The sequence below is a fragment of the Pleurodeles waltl genome, chromosome 7, assembly GCF_031143425.1.
Source record: "Pleurodeles waltl isolate 20211129_DDA chromosome 7, aPleWal1.hap1.20221129, whole genome shotgun sequence".
Lineage (NCBI taxonomy): Eukaryota > Metazoa > Chordata > Amphibia > Caudata > Salamandridae > Pleurodeles > Pleurodeles waltl.
The window spans coordinates 1,045,624,680-1,045,643,866 of record NC_090446.1 but is presented as its reverse complement, the minus strand read 5'-3'; the positions used below and the strand labels follow the sequence as shown (position 1 = coordinate 1,045,643,866).

General features: G+C 45.0%; 1 protein-coding gene across 8 annotated transcripts in view; it reads left to right on the top strand.

Moving 5' to 3' along the window:
- HELZ (helicase with zinc finger) overlaps positions 1 to 19,187 on the top strand; it is a 1,413,339-nt gene that overhangs the window by 316,819 nt on the left and 1,077,333 nt on the right. For all 8 annotated transcript variants that reach the window (XM_069199901.1, XM_069199892.1, XM_069199898.1 and 5 more), the window contains one exon: positions 6,286 to 6,484. In XM_069199901.1, the coding sequence (XP_069056002.1) occupies positions 6,286 to 6,484 (199 nt within the window). The remainder of the gene's footprint in view (positions 1 to 6,285; positions 6,485 to 19,187) is intronic.

Below are 19,187 nucleotides of genomic sequence, written 5' to 3'. Positions count from 1 at the left end.
TCACCTGAACTAGAAGGGACCACACCAGGTATCAGGGCTCAGTGCACAGCATCCAAAAGGCCGGCTGGATTCACAGGTACCACCAGGGGCAAGGAGTGGTAGGTTGCAATAGATGCACTGCGTCAGTTTACAAATTAGGCAAGGAGTCAGCCAATGGTCGTCCCCGCACTTGGACACGGCAGGGGCCCAACTTCCAAGGCAGCCACAACAATGTCCCACCATTGGTACCTTTTGCTGTGTTTTAAGAGGTCCAGCCAGATCAGCCCCATGGATGGTATTGTATTGTAATCCAGTAAGAGGGTGCAGCACCACCCTACAATCCCCTAGGCGGCACCGTGAAGTCGCAGGATGTCACCATTGGTAAACACAAAAACAATTGGGAGGGACTGTCCCAGCCCCCACTCCCAGGCTTGCAGGTTCTGAGAGCCACCTCTCTCCTGGGTCTCAAGTCGCCTCCGGAGTCTCCTTCCCACCTCCAGTATCCCTGTGGGGCGGTGGGGGGGAGAGGGAATGACACAACTGGCGTGCTCCCCACAGGCCGCCGGAGGAGACGCTCCTCCGGAGGCTGTGCAGCTCCCCTCGTGTCAGCGCTGGTGTCCGGCCCCGTTATCCTTCCTGCAGCACTGATACTGCAGGACCTGTGTGACTCCCTCTGGGACTCTGCAGCCATGCCTGATGTCTGGGGCTGCTCTCTGGTATGCGCGAGGGCCTCAGTGCTGCTCCCCTCAATGCTGCTCCCCTCAGTGCTGTACTCAAGGAGTGCTGACTGGTGTGTGAAGGAGACCTGGTCTGGGAGATGCCGTTTTAACAAGGGCCAAGGCGTAGCCAGTCCCAAGTTGCTCAGCGGGTCTGGAAAGACCCCCTCAGGTCCCCTCAATAGCCTAGGGGGGCTGCAGTTCAGCACCAAGCATCGCCGAGGGCCTCTAGATGTGGGGGTGTAAAACCGCTGCTGACGTGAGGTGCCATTGCAATATGAAGGTGCCAGCTACTTTTCCTGACACAGGGAAGCCACTTGAGGCATAGGTGTCTGTCCAGTTTACCTACCAAGCCAGGGGATATAGGAGGGTAGCTGAATGAGCGGGCATAGGTTAGTCAACAGTAGTGATGGAGAGCCTCCAAGAAGGAGCCTGCGACCGGATCCAGACCTCGTTGCTACACATAGGGAGTGCAGCAGTGGAACACGTGATACAACAGATCATGTCTAGGAGTGATTTCTGAGTGGACCTAGGGAAAACAACAGTGCCTAAAATTCCTTCTAAAACAGCTGAATTATGTTCTGTATGACTTCTCTAGTCAGTTAACTTGGAAGGGGAGATTTTTTTGTAATTTAAACAAATATATTAAGCACACTATGACTACCTTCTGGAGCTAGAAATGCTAGCACTAAAATGGCACGCAGATCCTGTTGCTACAAGGCAACCACCCTTCAAACCACTTCTAGTGATTTGGCCACTCTGTAGATGGCATACATGAAACATGTTCATAGATTGTAACACTTTTGGCATACATGAAACATGTTCATAGATTGTAACACTTTTCTGTTATTGGGGTTTATGACATCGGAGCAGATGCCATCTAATATCCTCTTACTAAATTACTCCTACTAAATTAATGATCAGTTTACTCCTGCATTTGATAATATAAGATGATTTCTGGCCTTTTCAACAACACACGACTCTGCTTTTGATTTTACCAGCTCTGGGCTTTTTGCTAGCATGCAGTCCATTCCACTGGGCTGACCAGTCTCCTTCAAATTCTTCAGGTAAACTCACCCCAGATAGCTGAGTGAATCTGGACATTTTCTCAGTGTGATACTAAACCACAAGTGGGAGATTAATCCTTATTAACAATCTACCTACAAGGTCATTGGATTTCATGCCATAATGTATAGAGCATCAATGTGCCATTGACATCCATTCCTTCCTTTCCTTGCCATCATCGACAAAGGATCCGATGCTTGATTGTTTGCTCAGCTGTTCTTTTCTTGGTGTATTTTCTGAGCTTTTTACATCTGCCTCCACCATAATCCTTGGGCTTTATACCTGGTAAGCATGTTGGCAGGAGATGCTAGTGACAGACTGTCAAAGGTTTGTAGTGTTTGAGTAAACCATACAACCCTGCATAATATGATTTACATGCTCTTGTGAACCCCAGAGCCATTAAAGAGAGGGAAGCAAAGCTAATGGTATCTTTCTTTAAGGATTACTGTTATAAGTTTCCTTCTAGCTTGTGGAGAACAAGATCCCAATCTAGGATTAGTCTGAGGTCACCACATCATCATGAGAAGCAGGAAATTGATCATCATTCCTGTTTTAGCAGGAAATTTTGAGGGACAAAATATTTTGTCAGGAATATCAAGGTCACAAATATTGTGAAGGTAAGTTTCTATAGGTAAGCAAAAGTTCACTATAGGTAAATCAGCATATATGTACCTTGACAATGAATATATCTTCGAGGTACATAGATGGGGAGTTAGGAACAGTAACTCCATGCTTACCTATTTGCACTTAACAACTCGATATTGTGGTCCTCAATATTTTTGATATGATAATATGTCCACCTAATACTTTTCTTTCCAATTTTGTGTCCGTGATCTTCATAGAAGTACAGACTGGATAAAGACGCTTCCTCTTTTTTCATAGTCTACTCCTGGAGGTTAAGCAGATTTGTTTTCCTGCTCCCAAAGCATCTAAGGACAGAGTGAGACTTTGAAGAATGCCACAATGGCTGTGTGTCTGTACCCTCTGCTAGAAATTCAGAAACTTTTAAAGTAGCTGTAATGCCCTTGGCTTTGACAGAAATTGTTATACTGCCAGCAACTGTGCTTCTGGCTCTCTCTGTCTCTTTCTACATGTACGCCCCCATTGAGGCTGCTTCTGAAGTTGGTAATGTATGTACAGAGATCAGTTGTTTTACCATTGGCATTGGTATTAGTGTCAGTAGTCAAGTCGGTCTAATCTCCCTGGCATTTGTAGGCATGCTACATTAAAGTTTGGGAAACGTAGTTAATGTAGTTCTTCCCGGAGGCACAAGTCCCTGAGATTGGCAACTCTTGTGCTGACTTATTTGAGACATTTGATGAGCTCTTTGGCTTGGATTTCGATGCTCTCTTGCTTAATGAAGTTTTGAAGAAGGATGGGACATTATACTCTGAAGGGGATGGCTTTGATGCTGTGGAATATTGGGAGTCCAGTCTTTTGATGGACTCCTAAAATGCTAGTAATTCTATATCTGCACAACATGCTACTTTCATATGTGTCGAGAAAATCTGCAGGAACAGTAAATATTCTTTTGCATATGGAACCAGTGATTTCTTCTCTCTTCATTGGGATTCTGGCTGAGAAACAGTGAAGGGTTTCTGCTTTAATGATGCCTTTCATGATAGAGTGAGGGAATTTTTGTAGACACCACTATCAGCCCCTGATGTTCCCGGCTAGAATATACAGGTCCTCTTCTTCAGATCCTTCATATTATTATTCTCTTATACTGCTCCAGAATGCATGGTGGTAAAGGCTTTGTTTGATAAGCCATACAACATAATTTCTAATGCTTCCCCTGTTATGGAATCAAAGCGGTTAGATCCATTTTTTTTAGAAAGAGATTTGCTTCAGATAAGAGGGCGAAAAAGCTAAATTCCTGTTTCTTTGCCTGTTATACACAAACATTGTGGGAAGTAATTTGTTGGGTTGTGACAATGGTGGGGGTGTCAGTATGGGTACTCTCTGTTTTGCCCTTTGCCCCTATTAATTTGAACATTTCTGGTTACTACTTCTGATTGCAGAGTTCTCATCTTTGAGTATCCCCCAAGTGCCAGAATGGGTCCAAGATTTTTCCTAGTAATCTTCCTGAGCTAGGCGATGGTGGTGCGGCTCCACATTGGCTCTTACTGCCATCTAAATAATCGAGTGGCATATTTGTGCGCTGACATCTGTTTCTTCCTGCCATTGAAAATATGTATATACGTTTTACATTCTTTTTATTTGGTTTTGCATACAACTGTTGGCAATTTCTACTTAGTTTTCAATTATTCCATAGTTGAGTGTACAGTAACTACTACCCATGTCGAGTAAACTTCTCCAGGTCCAGGCGTGTTTCCCCATTCTATTGGTCCCTCACATTCCGGTACAACTGTTCATGCATAATAGAATATTTTCCATCAGCACATGCCTAGCTTCTCTCTCAACAACAGTGACGTTTTGTCCCTACCCAGACTTATGTCCGACCCAGGGGGCTTTCATAATTAATGAACATACACCACAAGACACAATAATTGATAAAGACATTCAGTGGCATCCCATCTGTCTTACTGGGACTCATCATCTTTCCTGTTCTTAAGTGCCATCTGCATTAGATCCCAAACATTCACATCTGGAGGTCTCCTATATGTCTGTTGCAAGGCTATCGGAGCGTACCCTTCCTCCATTGCCATATTACAATTTCTGCCAGTCATTCCTTTAAGCAGGATGTGTTTGAGAACTTCCAGCCCATAACTGTGTGGCGTATTACCAGCAGAAAGCCTACATCTATGAACCTAGATTCATACTTAGCACCCTTTGGTCTTCTCCCAAGCCCCAGAATGCATCTAGTCATGTGTAATAATTCACTCCTCCCTGTTATATCAAACAGCTTGTCCGCAACCCCTGCCACATTGTGTTCAGTTCCAAAGCATGCTTCAGATCTGCATTTGCACTACTCCACCGAAAGAATACATGTCTTGTTTCTGGATAAATCATAAACAGTCTATTGTGCACCATAAAGGGCATGTGGAGTACTTTATATTGGAACCCTTTAAAGTTTACATTACCTAAAATGGATGTCAGATATTCCAGCACCCTGGCCCATTTCCTCTTATGGAAACTATAATGCAGGAATGCTTCCCATTTTTCTCTTAACAAAGAGAGGCTAATCTTAGTTTATGCTGTAGTTGCTTTGCAGAGCATGGTAATGGCCTTCCTGTCCTTTCCGTGTGCGGCTATTTGAGATCCACTGCAGGTGCACCGCCACATAGTAATTTACTAAAATCTGGTACATTGAGTCCTTCTTCTGCAGTGGGCAGCTGGAGCTCACAGAGTGCAATTTTGTGCCTGTCTCCTCCCCATATTAATTCCACCATTTGTGAGTTCAAGGTTTTGAAGAAATATTTGGGGATGACATTTGGCACATTGGGGAACAGGTACAGCTGTCTGGACAGTATTATCATTTTGGATAAGGCTAATTTCCCAAATTCCATAAAATTGTTTGGATTCAGCTATATTTGTGATTGCTCTCCTCAAATTACCTTCCAAGGTTTCCTTGCCTTGAAATACATGTCCTAAAATACCTAAAGGCCTTATTTGCCCACTGCAACTGCAATCCCGGGGGCAGGGCACCTGCTGAATTCTCGTATAAGGGGAACAAGCACAATTTGCTTCTATAACTTTTAAGCTAGAGCCTTGTCCAAATATTTTCAGCTGATCAAGTATTGGACCCATGTCTATTGCTGGGTTGGCTAAATAGTCACTTCATCCGCGTACAGAGACATTAAGTGTCTAGTTCCATTTAACTCTACCCCTCTCTATTACTTAATTATGCATTACCATTGCCAGTGGTTTCAAAGCCAGTACAAAGAGCATTAGCGACAGCCGGCACCACTGTAGTGTGCCTCTCTGCACAGCCCAGTTGTCAAAAATCACTTTGTTATTCCACACCTGAACAGTTGGGGCATAGTATGGTACTCGAATCCATGACATTACTGTACACGCACAGCCAGTGTCCTCCAAGACCTGAAGCAAATAGCCCCAAACGGGGTATCTTTTGTTTATAGGCCACTGCTGCGTGAGATCCATTGAGTAGGTGTATTCAGCTGTATAGCTGTATTCAGTATGTGATAGAATTTCCTAATGTTTGCCACAGTGCTTCTGCCAGGAACAAACCCCTATTGGTCTGGATAAAAGTATATATTAAGTTAAACTAGAGTTAAGGTTGACAGGATGACAATAATGAATAAAGTGCAAAGTCTGAAAAGGCAAAAAAGACAAAACTGCCTTAACCTTATCTCCCATCTCATGGTACTTTCCTAATTTCTACTCCACCATCACTGGTGGAAGGTGGAAATGAGAAGTGTGTGAAAGAGAGATTGAGCACGTTCATGTCTGTGTGTAAGAGTATTGGATGATTGTGTGACCAAATAGGTGGTGCAATGTAGAGAGAGGCTGCTTTGAGAGGTGAGTTAGTACATTCCTTTTGCTCAGTGATAGAAATGTTTTTAATTGCAATTGACTTATTTTCATTTTTTTTCCCTTGTAGATTTTTGGAGCAAGGACTCTGCCGGTATGGGGCTCAGTGTACTTCAGCACATTCCCAAGAAGAACTTGAAGAATGGCAAAAACGGTATGCCTCACGTTTGATGAAACTAAAGCAGCAAAATGAGAACAAGCAGTGTTCTGGCAGCTACATGGAAAATATGATTGAGAAGTGGATGAATTCATTATCCCCTGAGAAAGTGGTAAGTAGTGTTAACATAATCAAGTTTATGCCATGCCAATGAAACTAAGTGTACCCTAATGAAATATGTAATTCAGAACAAGTTTAGCAATAAACACAGATTTAGATGTTTATGATGAGTACATAGATCAAATACCTTGTTTTTACCAGGTTAAAGGTGCTTCTTACAGACCATCATACTCTTGATCTTCACAGCTGTGCATTATGAGCATGTGCCATGAGGTTGTGCTCTGGCTAAGCTTAAATACCCAAGGACATGGATGATCAGCATCATATCAACCATATATGCATGTGAGCAGAGTGTGATAAGCTATATTTTGTCATTATTGAGTGATGACAGGTGCCTTATCACCTACTTGAGGTTTAGCCTTTCATGAGTAATTGCCCCACTCCACACTCACCAGTGGGTAGCAAATAGCATATTACATGCTACACATCTGCATATATACTATTTGGCATGTCAGTGAAAATAAATCTTTCTCCATATAATATTTTGTTTGGTACAATTGTACTAAAATAAAGTATATGGTGAACATTTTTTTCAGTTTTCTTCCATTATGAATAGCCTGTTAGTGCAAAACTGGATCTGGAGAACTTTTCCCCAAAAATATCTCTCTAGCGCCACAGGTGGTTCCATGCAAAGCCAGTTGCTGCACCCCTGTTAAGTTTGTGATGACATTAGATATATATGATGTTGTCTGGCATCCACTTCTGTTTTTTTGCATTTGACCCTTCTGTGCAGACACCAGCTGTGCCTGGATGACCCATGTCGGTATTGATAGTAAATAAATGTTTGAGGCATATGTGGCTGTAGATATACATGCTTTGCATACTCCTGCCATCTAGTGTTGATTCCGGATATGTGCGGGTTATTTTTCTTCGACGAAGTCTTTCAAGTCACAAGGTAGAGTGATTCCTCTGTGATACTGTGCATGGGCTTCAACTCCATTGTTTGATTGTTCTCTTTCCACCGTCTGGTTCGGAAGTGTGTACTTATGCTCCGGGTTTAGACCATTACTGACCTCTCTTTGGTGGCTAATACACTCTAACTCTAATCGGTATTGTTTTCAGTTGTGCTCTACTTTTCTGCGTATCCAGTTTCAATAGCTTGTCAAGTCTGTGCACTTGAACAGCGGCCTCTACAGGGCTTCGCCCTTCGGGGCCTTCAAAATCAGTCTCCAGCAGGTCCTCCAAGGAGTGCAATGCTGGTAAGGAACAGATGCCTTTCCGTTTCTGCACTTGCTGCCACGCCAAATATCCACGGACTGGCTGTCATCAGGTTTGTACTCGTGAGTTTGTCACCGGAACACAAGGAAGTAGATTGCTAGGCCTGTCACTTTTTCCTCTAAAAGAAAACCCCCCAGAGACCATCAGGCACGTGGCTCGAGATGCAGTGGAGGAGCACAGAGGACACTCCCAACCTCTTCCGGGATGAAGAAGTTGTTGAAGAACACCACCCTGAAGATTCAGTAGTGGAAGAGGCATTCTCTATCCTAACCATGAATTCGATATATAACTGATGCCACACTGTGGAGGCTTAAACAAAGAGTACTGTCCCTCCTCCCTTCAACCCCCGTGAGGAACATTACAAACACATGGCAACACTTGATCAAGAGGCCTTCGGACCCCCACAGCCTCTTGCCCGTGGTCTGCACTGAGTGGCAGGTTCGGGCGCCCCACCCTCCAGCTCGGCACTGAAGCCTTCGGCCCCAACAACCTTGGCACCTTCCCGTCCATTGGTGCCAAGCTGACTGTCAACATCCACTGCTTCGATGCCTAGTGGAACTTCAGCACCTAAACACAAACTTGGATCCGAAAATAAAGCCCATAGAAAAAAAACAGTGAAGTCTATTTTCCATAAATTACAGGAGAAATTGGATGCTCAACAAAAACAGATACAGATTCAGCATCAGACGGGACGCATCTTCAGCACGCCTCAGGCTCTAATACCTCTATCATCATAAGACAGCTGTCTTTTCAAGAAGCACTTGATTAACCTACTCCAACAAAAAGGAAGATAATGGACAAAGCCACTCGTACTTTGCCTCTTAAACCACCCTCACTGCTTACACCTGCACCCCCTACCAGACTCACTATCTCCACCACAGTCTATTAGGGATCCTTTGGTAATGTTGCAGCCAGAGACGATGCAGGGGATGAGACTTCCTAATTAACTCCATAGATGATCCAAAGAACCTTGTGGAGGTTGAGTGAACAAGCCTTGATAAATCAAACAACACTGAGTAAACAAGCCTTGGTAAAAACATGATATACATACTTTTCAATCTACAAAGGTAACAAGCTTTGGCCAAATAACTGTGAGCATTACACCTTGCCTGACCAAGCCAACATCCCGGTGGTAGTGTATTAGACACAATACGAGAAATACGTAAAGGTGAGGGAAGCACAATGGTCCCAAACCACCCATCCCCCCGCTACCCAGCAAAGAGCGCCAAACTGGACGGGGCTTTGTCGGACTCCGCAGATGGAATTGACGGACGAGTCGGGGGGGCACGGACCGAGCTAGCAGTTTCCCAGGAATTATTCTCTGGACCATACCAAGATGACTTTCTCACTGCTCTCGATCTTAAGGATGCCGGTTTCCACATTTCAGTAAACCTAGCACATTGCAAACACCTCAAGTTTGTGGTGGTGGGAAACTTTATCTGTTCAAAGTTCTTCCATTCGGGGTGACTACTGTATCCCGAGTATTTACCAAGTGCCTGGCGGTAGTGTCGGCCCATCTGCACATGTAGTCTGGTATATAGTGCTGTAGATTTACATTCACCCGCCCTCCTCCCTGAACAGCTGTGGTCATTGCAGTTTTCTGTCTTTTCACATGGGCATCTCATTACCTTCACTTACTCTACACTCCATTCTCATCCGCCTGGGAGAAAAGAAGTCAATGCCTATGCACAGTATAACTAAGGAGGAGGAGTCCCTCTACATCGTGGCTCGAAAGACTTCTTTGAAGATGAAAAAACCTGCACCCATCTGGATCCAACATGAGATGCATGGAGTATGCAAAGCATGTGAACCCACAGCACTGCATGCCACGAACAGATGCTTCAAGAGTAAGTAACATATTACATCTGCTAAAGGCGTCTAGCTGCAGATCCCTAATGTTATAATATTCACCAGACTGTGCCTGGAAAATCATGAGCAGTTCCTCTGCATGCCAGTAGGTGGTGTTGATTGGCTGTACGTCACTTGCTCCAAAAGTAACTTGCGCAGTGCCCATGTAGGAGCCAACCCAAGGAGCTGACACCAGTTTTTTTCTTTGTGCCAGCAGCCACATCCGGACAGTGCTACCTCAGCCTATTTTTTGGACTATTTTTTCAACCTTTTATTTCAATTCTTTTGAGATTTTGAACCTCTGTGCAAATGGCGATGTCTCCTAAGATGTGTGATTTAAACAGGTTCGAATCAAAGTCCAAAAAGTCAATGCGTTCTTCGATTTCACGACACAAGTCCAAGTCTTCGGATGCGGCTCAGGAATGATGCCACAGACCTAGGCCCTGCTCTCACATGTCAGCTGTGGAACCTGAGTCCGGATCGGCACCTCCGAGAATTTCTCAAAGCTGGAGTGAACGCTGCCCAGCTAAAAAAGTTTAATGAAGCCATGTACCCTATACATATGTGGGCTGGACCGCCTTCTGGCATCATGGGTTCAAACAATATCCCCACTGGATTTCATTTTAGGCCAGTCGGGCCCTTTGCATCTGGATCGGTTTGAGTTGTGACCTTCCCTGGAGCTGGTTCCAGTGGCCCGACCCCAATCGTTATACCTTGCTCTGATATGGAGTTGAATTTGCGTCGCCAGACATTGGCTTCCGCGCAGACAGGCACATTACCCACAGGGTCAGAGACCGTGCCTCCTTTGACTGATAGTTTCCTGTGGCAAATACAGTTAGGGCAGATAAGTGGATCCTTATAGTTATCATGACCCTATGGAAGAGTTTGAGGATAACTGGTATGAGTGACTGACAGGTGCCAGTGTTCTAGACAACTCAAGACACTGCCCTAGTCTCTCCTCTTGGTGTTGCTTTGGAGGAAGAGGCTTCATCTGCCATTGTGGTGTGGAGGGCGGCTAGACCATATGCTGTCCTCAGTGGCAGTCAAGACAAATGTCTTGATAGAGGTTATTCAGCTGGGAGTTCTTTTAACAAAGCCCTCACAAATGCTCTGCTCAGGGCCTGGGCCATGCCCTGCACAGGAGCTCTTGTGCACAGGACGATTGCCCGCCGCCACCACCCTGCTCCTGGGGACCCAGCGTTCCTCACCAAGCTCCCCACCCCAGCAAGTTTGTTTCTGCAGGCCTTTATGTCTGAAGTTCACTCAGGTTCCTTCCTGTCACACCCCCAGAATGGGAATCCGAGAGGCTGGACACCTTTGGTAAGAGGATTTTCTCTTCCACCAGTCTCACACTGCAGTTATTGAACACTGCATGTGTCTTGGGTTGGTACACAGTTTGGCATTTGACTGCTATCCTGTCCCAGGCTATTGGCAATGGCAGGGACTCAACAAAGTTCACTATACGCTGCAGACTGGATACGACCGACTAACTAGCAGAGGGATTACTTTGTTATTGGCACGCCATCATCACGTCGCCTAGATGAGGTCTACAGGTGTTTTGGGGGATTTCCAGGCATCCCTTATGGACATGCCCTTCAATGGCACTCACCTGTTTGGCAATAAGTTATATTTGACGCTCAAGTGCTTTAAGGACAGAAGGGTCAGTACCCGGTCACTGGAAATCTCCATAGCCATGTGCCAGCCCCCCCCCCCACACCTCTGCCTTTCGCCTCTTCCATGGCTATGGTAGGGGCAACCAACCCCATCCATTTGTGCCCAGCCACCACGGCCAACAGACTTCACAGTCCTTTCGTCAGTGGACGTGGTTCCCACAAACCCCGTTGAACCCAAGGCTAGAGGTCTACACAGCCCACCTCCCCCCAGGCAGCAGTAGTCTACAAACCCCTTTAATATGCCTTCTCTCCACCTGCCCCGATGGCAGTCCATAACTTTGGACAAATAGGTGCTTCAAATTGTTCAGTTACACCCTTCCATTCACAGAACCCCGTCTGCCCATGACACCATCCTCAGACAGGCTGATGGACGATCACCTCTCCATGCTGCTTAAAGGAGTACAGGCTCTTTTGGCTAAAAGATCCTTCCAAGGGTTGGTTTCATTAGACGTAGTATGGGGTTGCTATTTCTGCAACTTTCTAGTGCTGAAAAAAGGATGGAGGCGTTCCCCCCCCCCCCTTCACCCCCCCCCCTTAACCCCCCCCCCCCCCCTTCACCCCCCCCCTTACTCAAGACCTACAGACTCTTGTACTTATTGAGAAAGGAGAAATTCAAAATACTCCTGCAGGCTCAGGTCCTGTCTGCCCTGGACCCAGGAGACTGGATGATAGCGTTGGACCTGCAGGACACCTATTTTCACATACTTATCCTGCCAGCCCACAGGCATTAGCTGCTGTTCACGGTGGTCCACAAGCACTTTACGTTTGTTGTGCTCCCCTTTATCCAGTGCCCCTCAGGTGTTTACAAAGGTAATGGAGGTGGTTTCAGGCTATCTCTGGAGATCAGGGTTTACAGTCTTCCCTTACCTCAAAGACTGGAAGTTAAATGCTGGCTTGCTCCAGTCATTTATTGCCCACCTCCAAACTACAGCGAACCGCCTGCATTCACTAGGGTTACTGTCAATGTGCCAAAGTCATACCTGACTTCCTATCAGACGCTCCCTTTCCTCTGAGATATTCTGGACACAGTGTAGTTTCCGGCCTATCCTCCGGAGTGACGAGTTCAAGATATTCAGGCTATGATTTTGATGTTTCAGCCTTTATCATGTGTTTTAGTGAGACTGACTGAGGCTGCTGGGCCTTAAGGCCACCTGATCCTCTTGGTAACACATACCCACTGGCAAATGCGGGTTGTGCAGTGAAACCTGAAGTTCCAGTGGGCATAGCATCAGGTTAATCTCTGCGACCTGGTCCAGATATTGGAGGTAACTGCAAAAGATCTGCAGTGGTGGCTGACAAACTGCAATTGAGTCAGCAGCAGAGCTCTCTTCCATCTCCCCCCAGAGCTCACAGTGGTGACAGATGCACCATTCTTAGGTTGGGGCAACCACATGGGAGAGGTGATCAGAGGACTCTGATCTCCGGTGGAGTCTCTGCTCCACATAAACATGTTGGAGTTGATTGATTCACCTGGCATTAAAAGCCTTCCTTCCATCAAGGGAAGACTGATTTAGGTGTTCATCGACAACACCACTGCCATGTGGTATTGCAACAAACATGGTTGGTGGGAGAGTAGGGCCCTTTGTCAAGAGACGCTGCGTCTTTGGACTTGGCTGGGACGTCAGGACATCTTTCAGGCTTACAACACCTGGTGGGCTCTATGAACTTCAAAGTAAATGAATTCAGATGTCAGTGCCTCACCGAGCAAAGTTGAGGCCTCCTTCTGGATGTGGTGTAAGGCCTCTTCCATGAATGGGTAAAACCTTGGTTAAATGTGTTTGCTACTGCAGAGAATGCGCAATATCAGCACTTCTGCAAGCTGGGTTTTCCAAGACTGCTGTGGCTCAGAGAAATATTTAGTATTAAGTGGAAGTCTGGCCTCCTGTACGCCTCCCTGTTGATACCCCTACTGCCTAGAGTTCTCAAGAAAATCAGCAACGACCTTGCCCAGTCATCTTTGTGACTCTGTATTAGGAACAGAGAGTATGGTATCCCCAGTTCCTGAGTATCTGCATCGGTCCTCCGATCAAGCTGCCTCTTTCAGAAGATCTCCTGTTGAAGCAACAGCGCATGGTTCTGAACCTAAACCTTTGTATGCACTGCCATCATGCATGGAGATTGAGTGGCTGCACAGTTTTTGACCCCCCTTCGGAAGATTAAACATTTATTCTGGCAGCTGGTCATCCATCAGCAAAGACCGTATAAGCCTGCTTTTTGGCATGTTTTGGGCTTGGTGCACTAGCAAGCATGTTGATTCCCACTCTGCACCTTTGTCCGAAGTATAGTTTGTTTTATCCTTAGCGTGGCAAAGCTCTACTTTGGATACAGTTAAAGAGTATCTTTCTGCTATATCGTCCTCCTCACCATTGCCGAATTACTCCTCCCTGTTCAAATCACCTGTTGAGGCTTGTTTCCTGAAAGGACTTAAGCTTTTGTTCCCGCTAAAAGTCTTTCTTATGTCTCAATGGGACTTTAATCTGGTTTTAACATTTGTTATGTGCTTGCCCTTTGAACCCATGGATTCTTGCCCTCTACTTCTCTTGACAATAAAAACAGCCTTCATAGTGGCCATTACATCAACCCTGGAGGGTTATCAAGATTCAGGCACTTTCTGTGCACCCTCTAGATAGCAATTTCTTTCCAGACAAACTGGTTCCTCTGCACCTGTGCCTCTTTCTTGCCGAAGGTGGTGAGACCTATCCATGTTGGTCAAAGTATCCACTGCCAACCTTCTGTGCGCTACCTCACCCTTCCAAAGAAGAGGACTCCATCGCCTGCACCTAAAAAGAGTGATAATGCTCTACATTGATTGTGTTTACCAGAGCAAAGAAATGGAAGGCCATTCTGAAATGGACAGTCTCCAGATGGATTGTGTTTTTCATTAAAATCTGCCACACACCAGTCAGAAAGCAGTCTCCTAAGGGCTTGCAGTTTCATTCCACCAGAGCCAAGGCTACGACCACTTTTGGGGTCCCCTTCCTGGATAACTCTCCAGCTGTAATTTGGGCATCTATGCACATATTTACTAAATTCTACTGCCTTGACGGTTGGGCTAATCACGACAGGCACTTTGACTGTTCAGTCCTCCAGGACTTTTTGGTCTAACCCAGTTTTGCAGACCCACCTCCAGGGAGGTATTGCTTTGGTATCTCTTTTAAGGTAAGGAATCTGCAGCTGGAACTCTTTCTAATGAACAAGTTAATTACCTTTGGTATTGCCTTATCTGGTAGAGACTCTTTCTAGCTGCTGATTCCTTACCAACCTTCCCAACCTCCCGCTTCTGCGAAGAGGTTTCTCTTAGCTAGATGGTCCTTGTAGGCCTGTAGTATCTACACACTGGTCTATAACCTTCTTAAGTGGCTCTGTGCTTCTGGCGTGGAAATGTCACAAAAATAAACTGATGTCAGCACGCTGGGGTGGTGCATAGATAGACATTGTGGGCATACGTCTGATGCAGCACCAAAAGACTATAAATAACAATGGGTTTCCAGATCCAGTCTGACACTGCAGAGAATATTCTAAGGTAAGGAATCTGTGACTAGATAGTCTCTACTAGCTAAGGCATTACGAAATGTAAGTAACGTGTTCTTTGGATCCTTTTTTTTTTTTTTTTTTTTTTTTTTTTTTTTATCATTCCCTGGACTGTACCTCTGTGTTTCCGATGGGCTATATAAAAAAAATAGGGGGCCTGAAAAATGCATGCAGATCAGACACTATCTCCTATGTGGTTTTATAATGCACCCATCGCCCCATACTCCATTGAAGGCCGGCTTTGACTGCTTACTTGGATATCTCACACATGGATCTGAGACCTTGTCCTAGTCTTGAAGATGCAGCAAAATTAAATTGGCCAAAAAGCATTGACATTTCCTCAGAGGTGCCAACTTTATTAAATATGGACTGATAAGTTGTTGTTTAAAAGATATTGCCCACCATAAAGCAATATTCAGGCCTTGAAGCAACCTATTGGTATAAAATCAGTGACACAGGATTACTTGTGCCACAACTTTGTTTTTTGCTTTGCAACACCAAGACTTGACTAATATAGTTGTACTGAATTCATGAATTGTGGATACATGTTTGCAATATAATCATGAAGAAAAAGTGTTTGAGAAACGATTTGTGAAAGAAGAAAAAAATCTTTCAAATGCTTCGAGTATTTAAAATAGTAGTTGAAGGAAGTATATGCCTATTATAGGCAGTCCAACACTTATTAAAGAATTGTTTGCCAAAGAGTGTTGGGTATATATCCAACCCCTAGGGTACCATTCTTGATCTATATATTTATGTCCAGTTTTCAGATGGGTTAGTCTGACAGTCCTCCATTTTTTTATGTACTATATGACTTGAGCACCATTTGCTTTTTTTTTTTTTAAAAAGCCATTTCAGCTTGTGAAGATATGATGTCAAATCGATTGAGTGGACAGTTGAAGGAGATGTTAATCAGACTTGTGAAATCTGTTTTGTTGATGTAAATGTGGTCAATGGTGATCTGTACCTCTTAGATGTTGACACTGGCTGAGTCGATGGCGATCATTTGAGAGTCGGCATCAATCTGGGGTTCCTCGGCATAAACCGTAATGAAAGCCTTTTTGATGTTGACCTTGAGTGTCCTGAAATCAATACTGTTGATGCGCAGCCATTGAGCCATCCTTCGACAGTGAGCAGATTGGTCCTGAAGATGTCGATGGTGACATGGGTGGCTTCAAATTAGGTGTCTGGTGGTGGTGACGGGCATAATGATGGTGTCTTTCACTGACACTCTATCTCCTATCCATAGGCTTCCCTCTGTGATGTTCTTTTACAGGCGGTGATATGTATGTTTGTATGACGGAACCACAACAGCATTTACAAGGAATGCCTTTACAACAACTCTGGAACGAAAGTCTCCAAACCCCTTTTTTTTTTTTTTAATACGAGTATGCCTTTACACTTAATGCCTTAACCACAAAAATGTAAGTATTTTACCGGTAAGTGTAAACCCTTTATATATGTGTGTGTTATGGGTTTATACTTCTTAAATACTTACATTTCCGTTGTAAAAGCATGCATGCTAAAGGCATACTCATGGTAAATAATTAACAGGTAAGTTTAAATCTGGTTCTGTTTATATACCTATATATATATATATATATATATATATATATATATATATATATATATATATATATATATATATGTTCGATGGCATGTGTAGCTGCACATACACATGCTGTGCACTGTTCCTGTCATCTAGTGTTGGGCTCGGAGTGTTACAAGTTGTTTTTCTTCGAAGAAGTCTTTTCGAGTCACGGGACTGAGTGACTCCTCCATTTCGGCTCCATTGCGCATGGGCGTCGACTCCATCTTAGATTGTTTTCTTTCCGTCATCGGGTTCGGACGTGTTCCTCTTCGCTGCGTATTTCGAATCGGGAAACTTAGAAAAGAATCGAAAAATTTTCTGTATTGTTTTCGTTCGGTACCGGTTTAGCTTTATCGTATCGGCACCAACATCAAAACCACTTCGGCGGCCCTTCGGGGCTTCCGCTCTTCACCCAGGCCTGGTTGGCCCGACCACACCCGTCGTCGAACACTAATGGACCGGACCCCCTTCCGTTTCTGTCTGTCGAGGAGGAAGAGATGAGAATTTCCATCCAAGAATCGGACTCGGATGAATCGGACGGTGATCGACGGCACGGCAAACAGTGAGTATTCCTGCCCCGTCCCACACCCAGGGTCACACCAAAAAACCCAAGGCCAATGGGGGACGCCACTGCCAGAAGGCCATGGCTCAACCCACAGAAAAGAAGGTGACCAAGTAACATCGGCACTGAAAAAGGCCAAAGATTTGATGAAGACTTCCGACTCCGGTCGAGAATCCAGCACCGAAAAAAGTCTGCATCGAGTAATCGAGTCGGGCAAGCCGCGGAAGAGCTTATCGGAACCGAAAAAGACAATTTCAGTGGGAATTTCGGTACCGAAAAAAACGGCTTCAGAGCCGAAACGTTCTTCCTACACTGAAGAACAAGGGCTTTCTCTGCAGCTCAAAGAAAGACACAGATTTGAGCAAGAACTGGATTTAGAAGAACATGACCAAACACAGCAAAGGTTACAAATCCAGAAGCACACGGGGAAGATACAAACCATCCCTCCACTCAAGTCAAAAAGAAAACTGGCTTTTCAAGAGACAGATATGCAACCGAAAGCCAAAGTGGTTAGAGAAAAGTCACAACCACCACAGTTCTCACCACAACATCCCCACTGCAATCACCACAATTGTCACCAGTGGGTACACCGATTGCGCAGTCACCCACACACACTGGGATGACTCAAGATGATGCAGATCCCTGGGATCTATACGTCCCACCTATATCAGACAACAGCCCAGAGACTTATCCAACCAAGCCTTCACCACCAGAAGACAGTACAGCATACATGCAAGTACTAGCCAGAGCAGCTATGTTCCATAACGTAATAATGCACTCAGAACCGGTGGAGGATGACTTCCTGTTCAACACTCTGGCATCCACGCATGCTTCCTACCAGAGTTTGCCAATGTTACCGGGCATGCTTAAACACGCACAACAGGTCTTCCAAGAACCTGTAAAAGGGAGAGCCATCACGCCAAGGGTCGAAAAGAAATATAAACCGCCCCGTCAGACCCGGTGTTTATTACTCAACAGCTCCCTCCGGACTCCGTGGTTGTGGGAGCTGCAAGAAAAAGGGCTAATTCACAATCATATGGGGATGCGCCACCCCCTGATAAGGAGAGTCGAAAATTCGACACGGCTGGGAAAAGAGTGGCATCGCAAGCAGCCAATCAGTGGCGAATTGCAAACTAACAACCCCTACTTGCCCGCTATGACAGGGCGCACTGGGACGAAATGCAAGACATCATCCAGCAATTGCCCAAAGAACACCAAAAACGTGCCCAACAAGTGGTCGAAGAGGGACAGGCCATATCAAATAACCAAATACGGTCTGCCCTAGTTTCTGCTGATACAGCAGCACGGACTGTCAACACAGCAGTGACTATTCAAAGGCATGCATGGCTGCGAAGTTCTGGATTTAAGCCAGGAATACAACAGCAGGTTTAGAATTTACCGTTTAATCAACAACAGTTATTTGGGCTGGAAGTGGATACTGCGATCGAGAAAATGAAAAAAGATACGGATACGGCTAAAGCCATGGGCTCGCTCTACTCCTCACAATACAGGGGAACTTTTAGGAAACCACAGTTTAGGGGTGGGGGTTTAGACCACAGCCATCAGAACCATCCACCTCCCAAACAAAACCCACCTACCAATCTCAGTACCAGAGAGGGGCGTTTCGTGGTTCCTACAGAGGACAATTCCCAAGAGGAAGAGGGAAATTTCGGCCCTCCAAACCAAGCCCTAGCAAACAGTGACTTCAATGTCACACTTCCCCAACACTTATCACCAGTTGGGGGGAGGCTAACCAAATACAACCACAATTGGACACACATTACCACAGACAAGTAGGTCCTATCAATTATCCAACATGTTCATTGCATAGAGTTCACAACATTCCCTCCAGATGTTCCCTCAAAACCGCACAAATTGTCTCCGCAACACTTAGACCTATTAAAAATAGAGGTCCAAGCACTTCTACAAAAACAAGCCATAGAGCTAGTACCCTATCACCAAAAAGGGACAGGCATTTACTCCCTGTATTTCCTTATCCCAAAAAAAGACAAAACGTTACGGCCTATGTTAGATCTCAGAACACTGAATCTCTTCATCAAATCAAATCATTTCCACATGGTAACACTTCAGGGCGTAGTTCCCTTACTAAAACAAGGAGAATACATAACAACACTGGATCTTAAAGATGCCTATTTTCACATACCCATCCATCCATCTCACAGGAAATACCACAGGTTTGTAATACAAGGCAAACATTACCAATTCAAAGTGTTACAGTTCGGAAAAACAGCCCCCAGGGTGTTTACAAAAT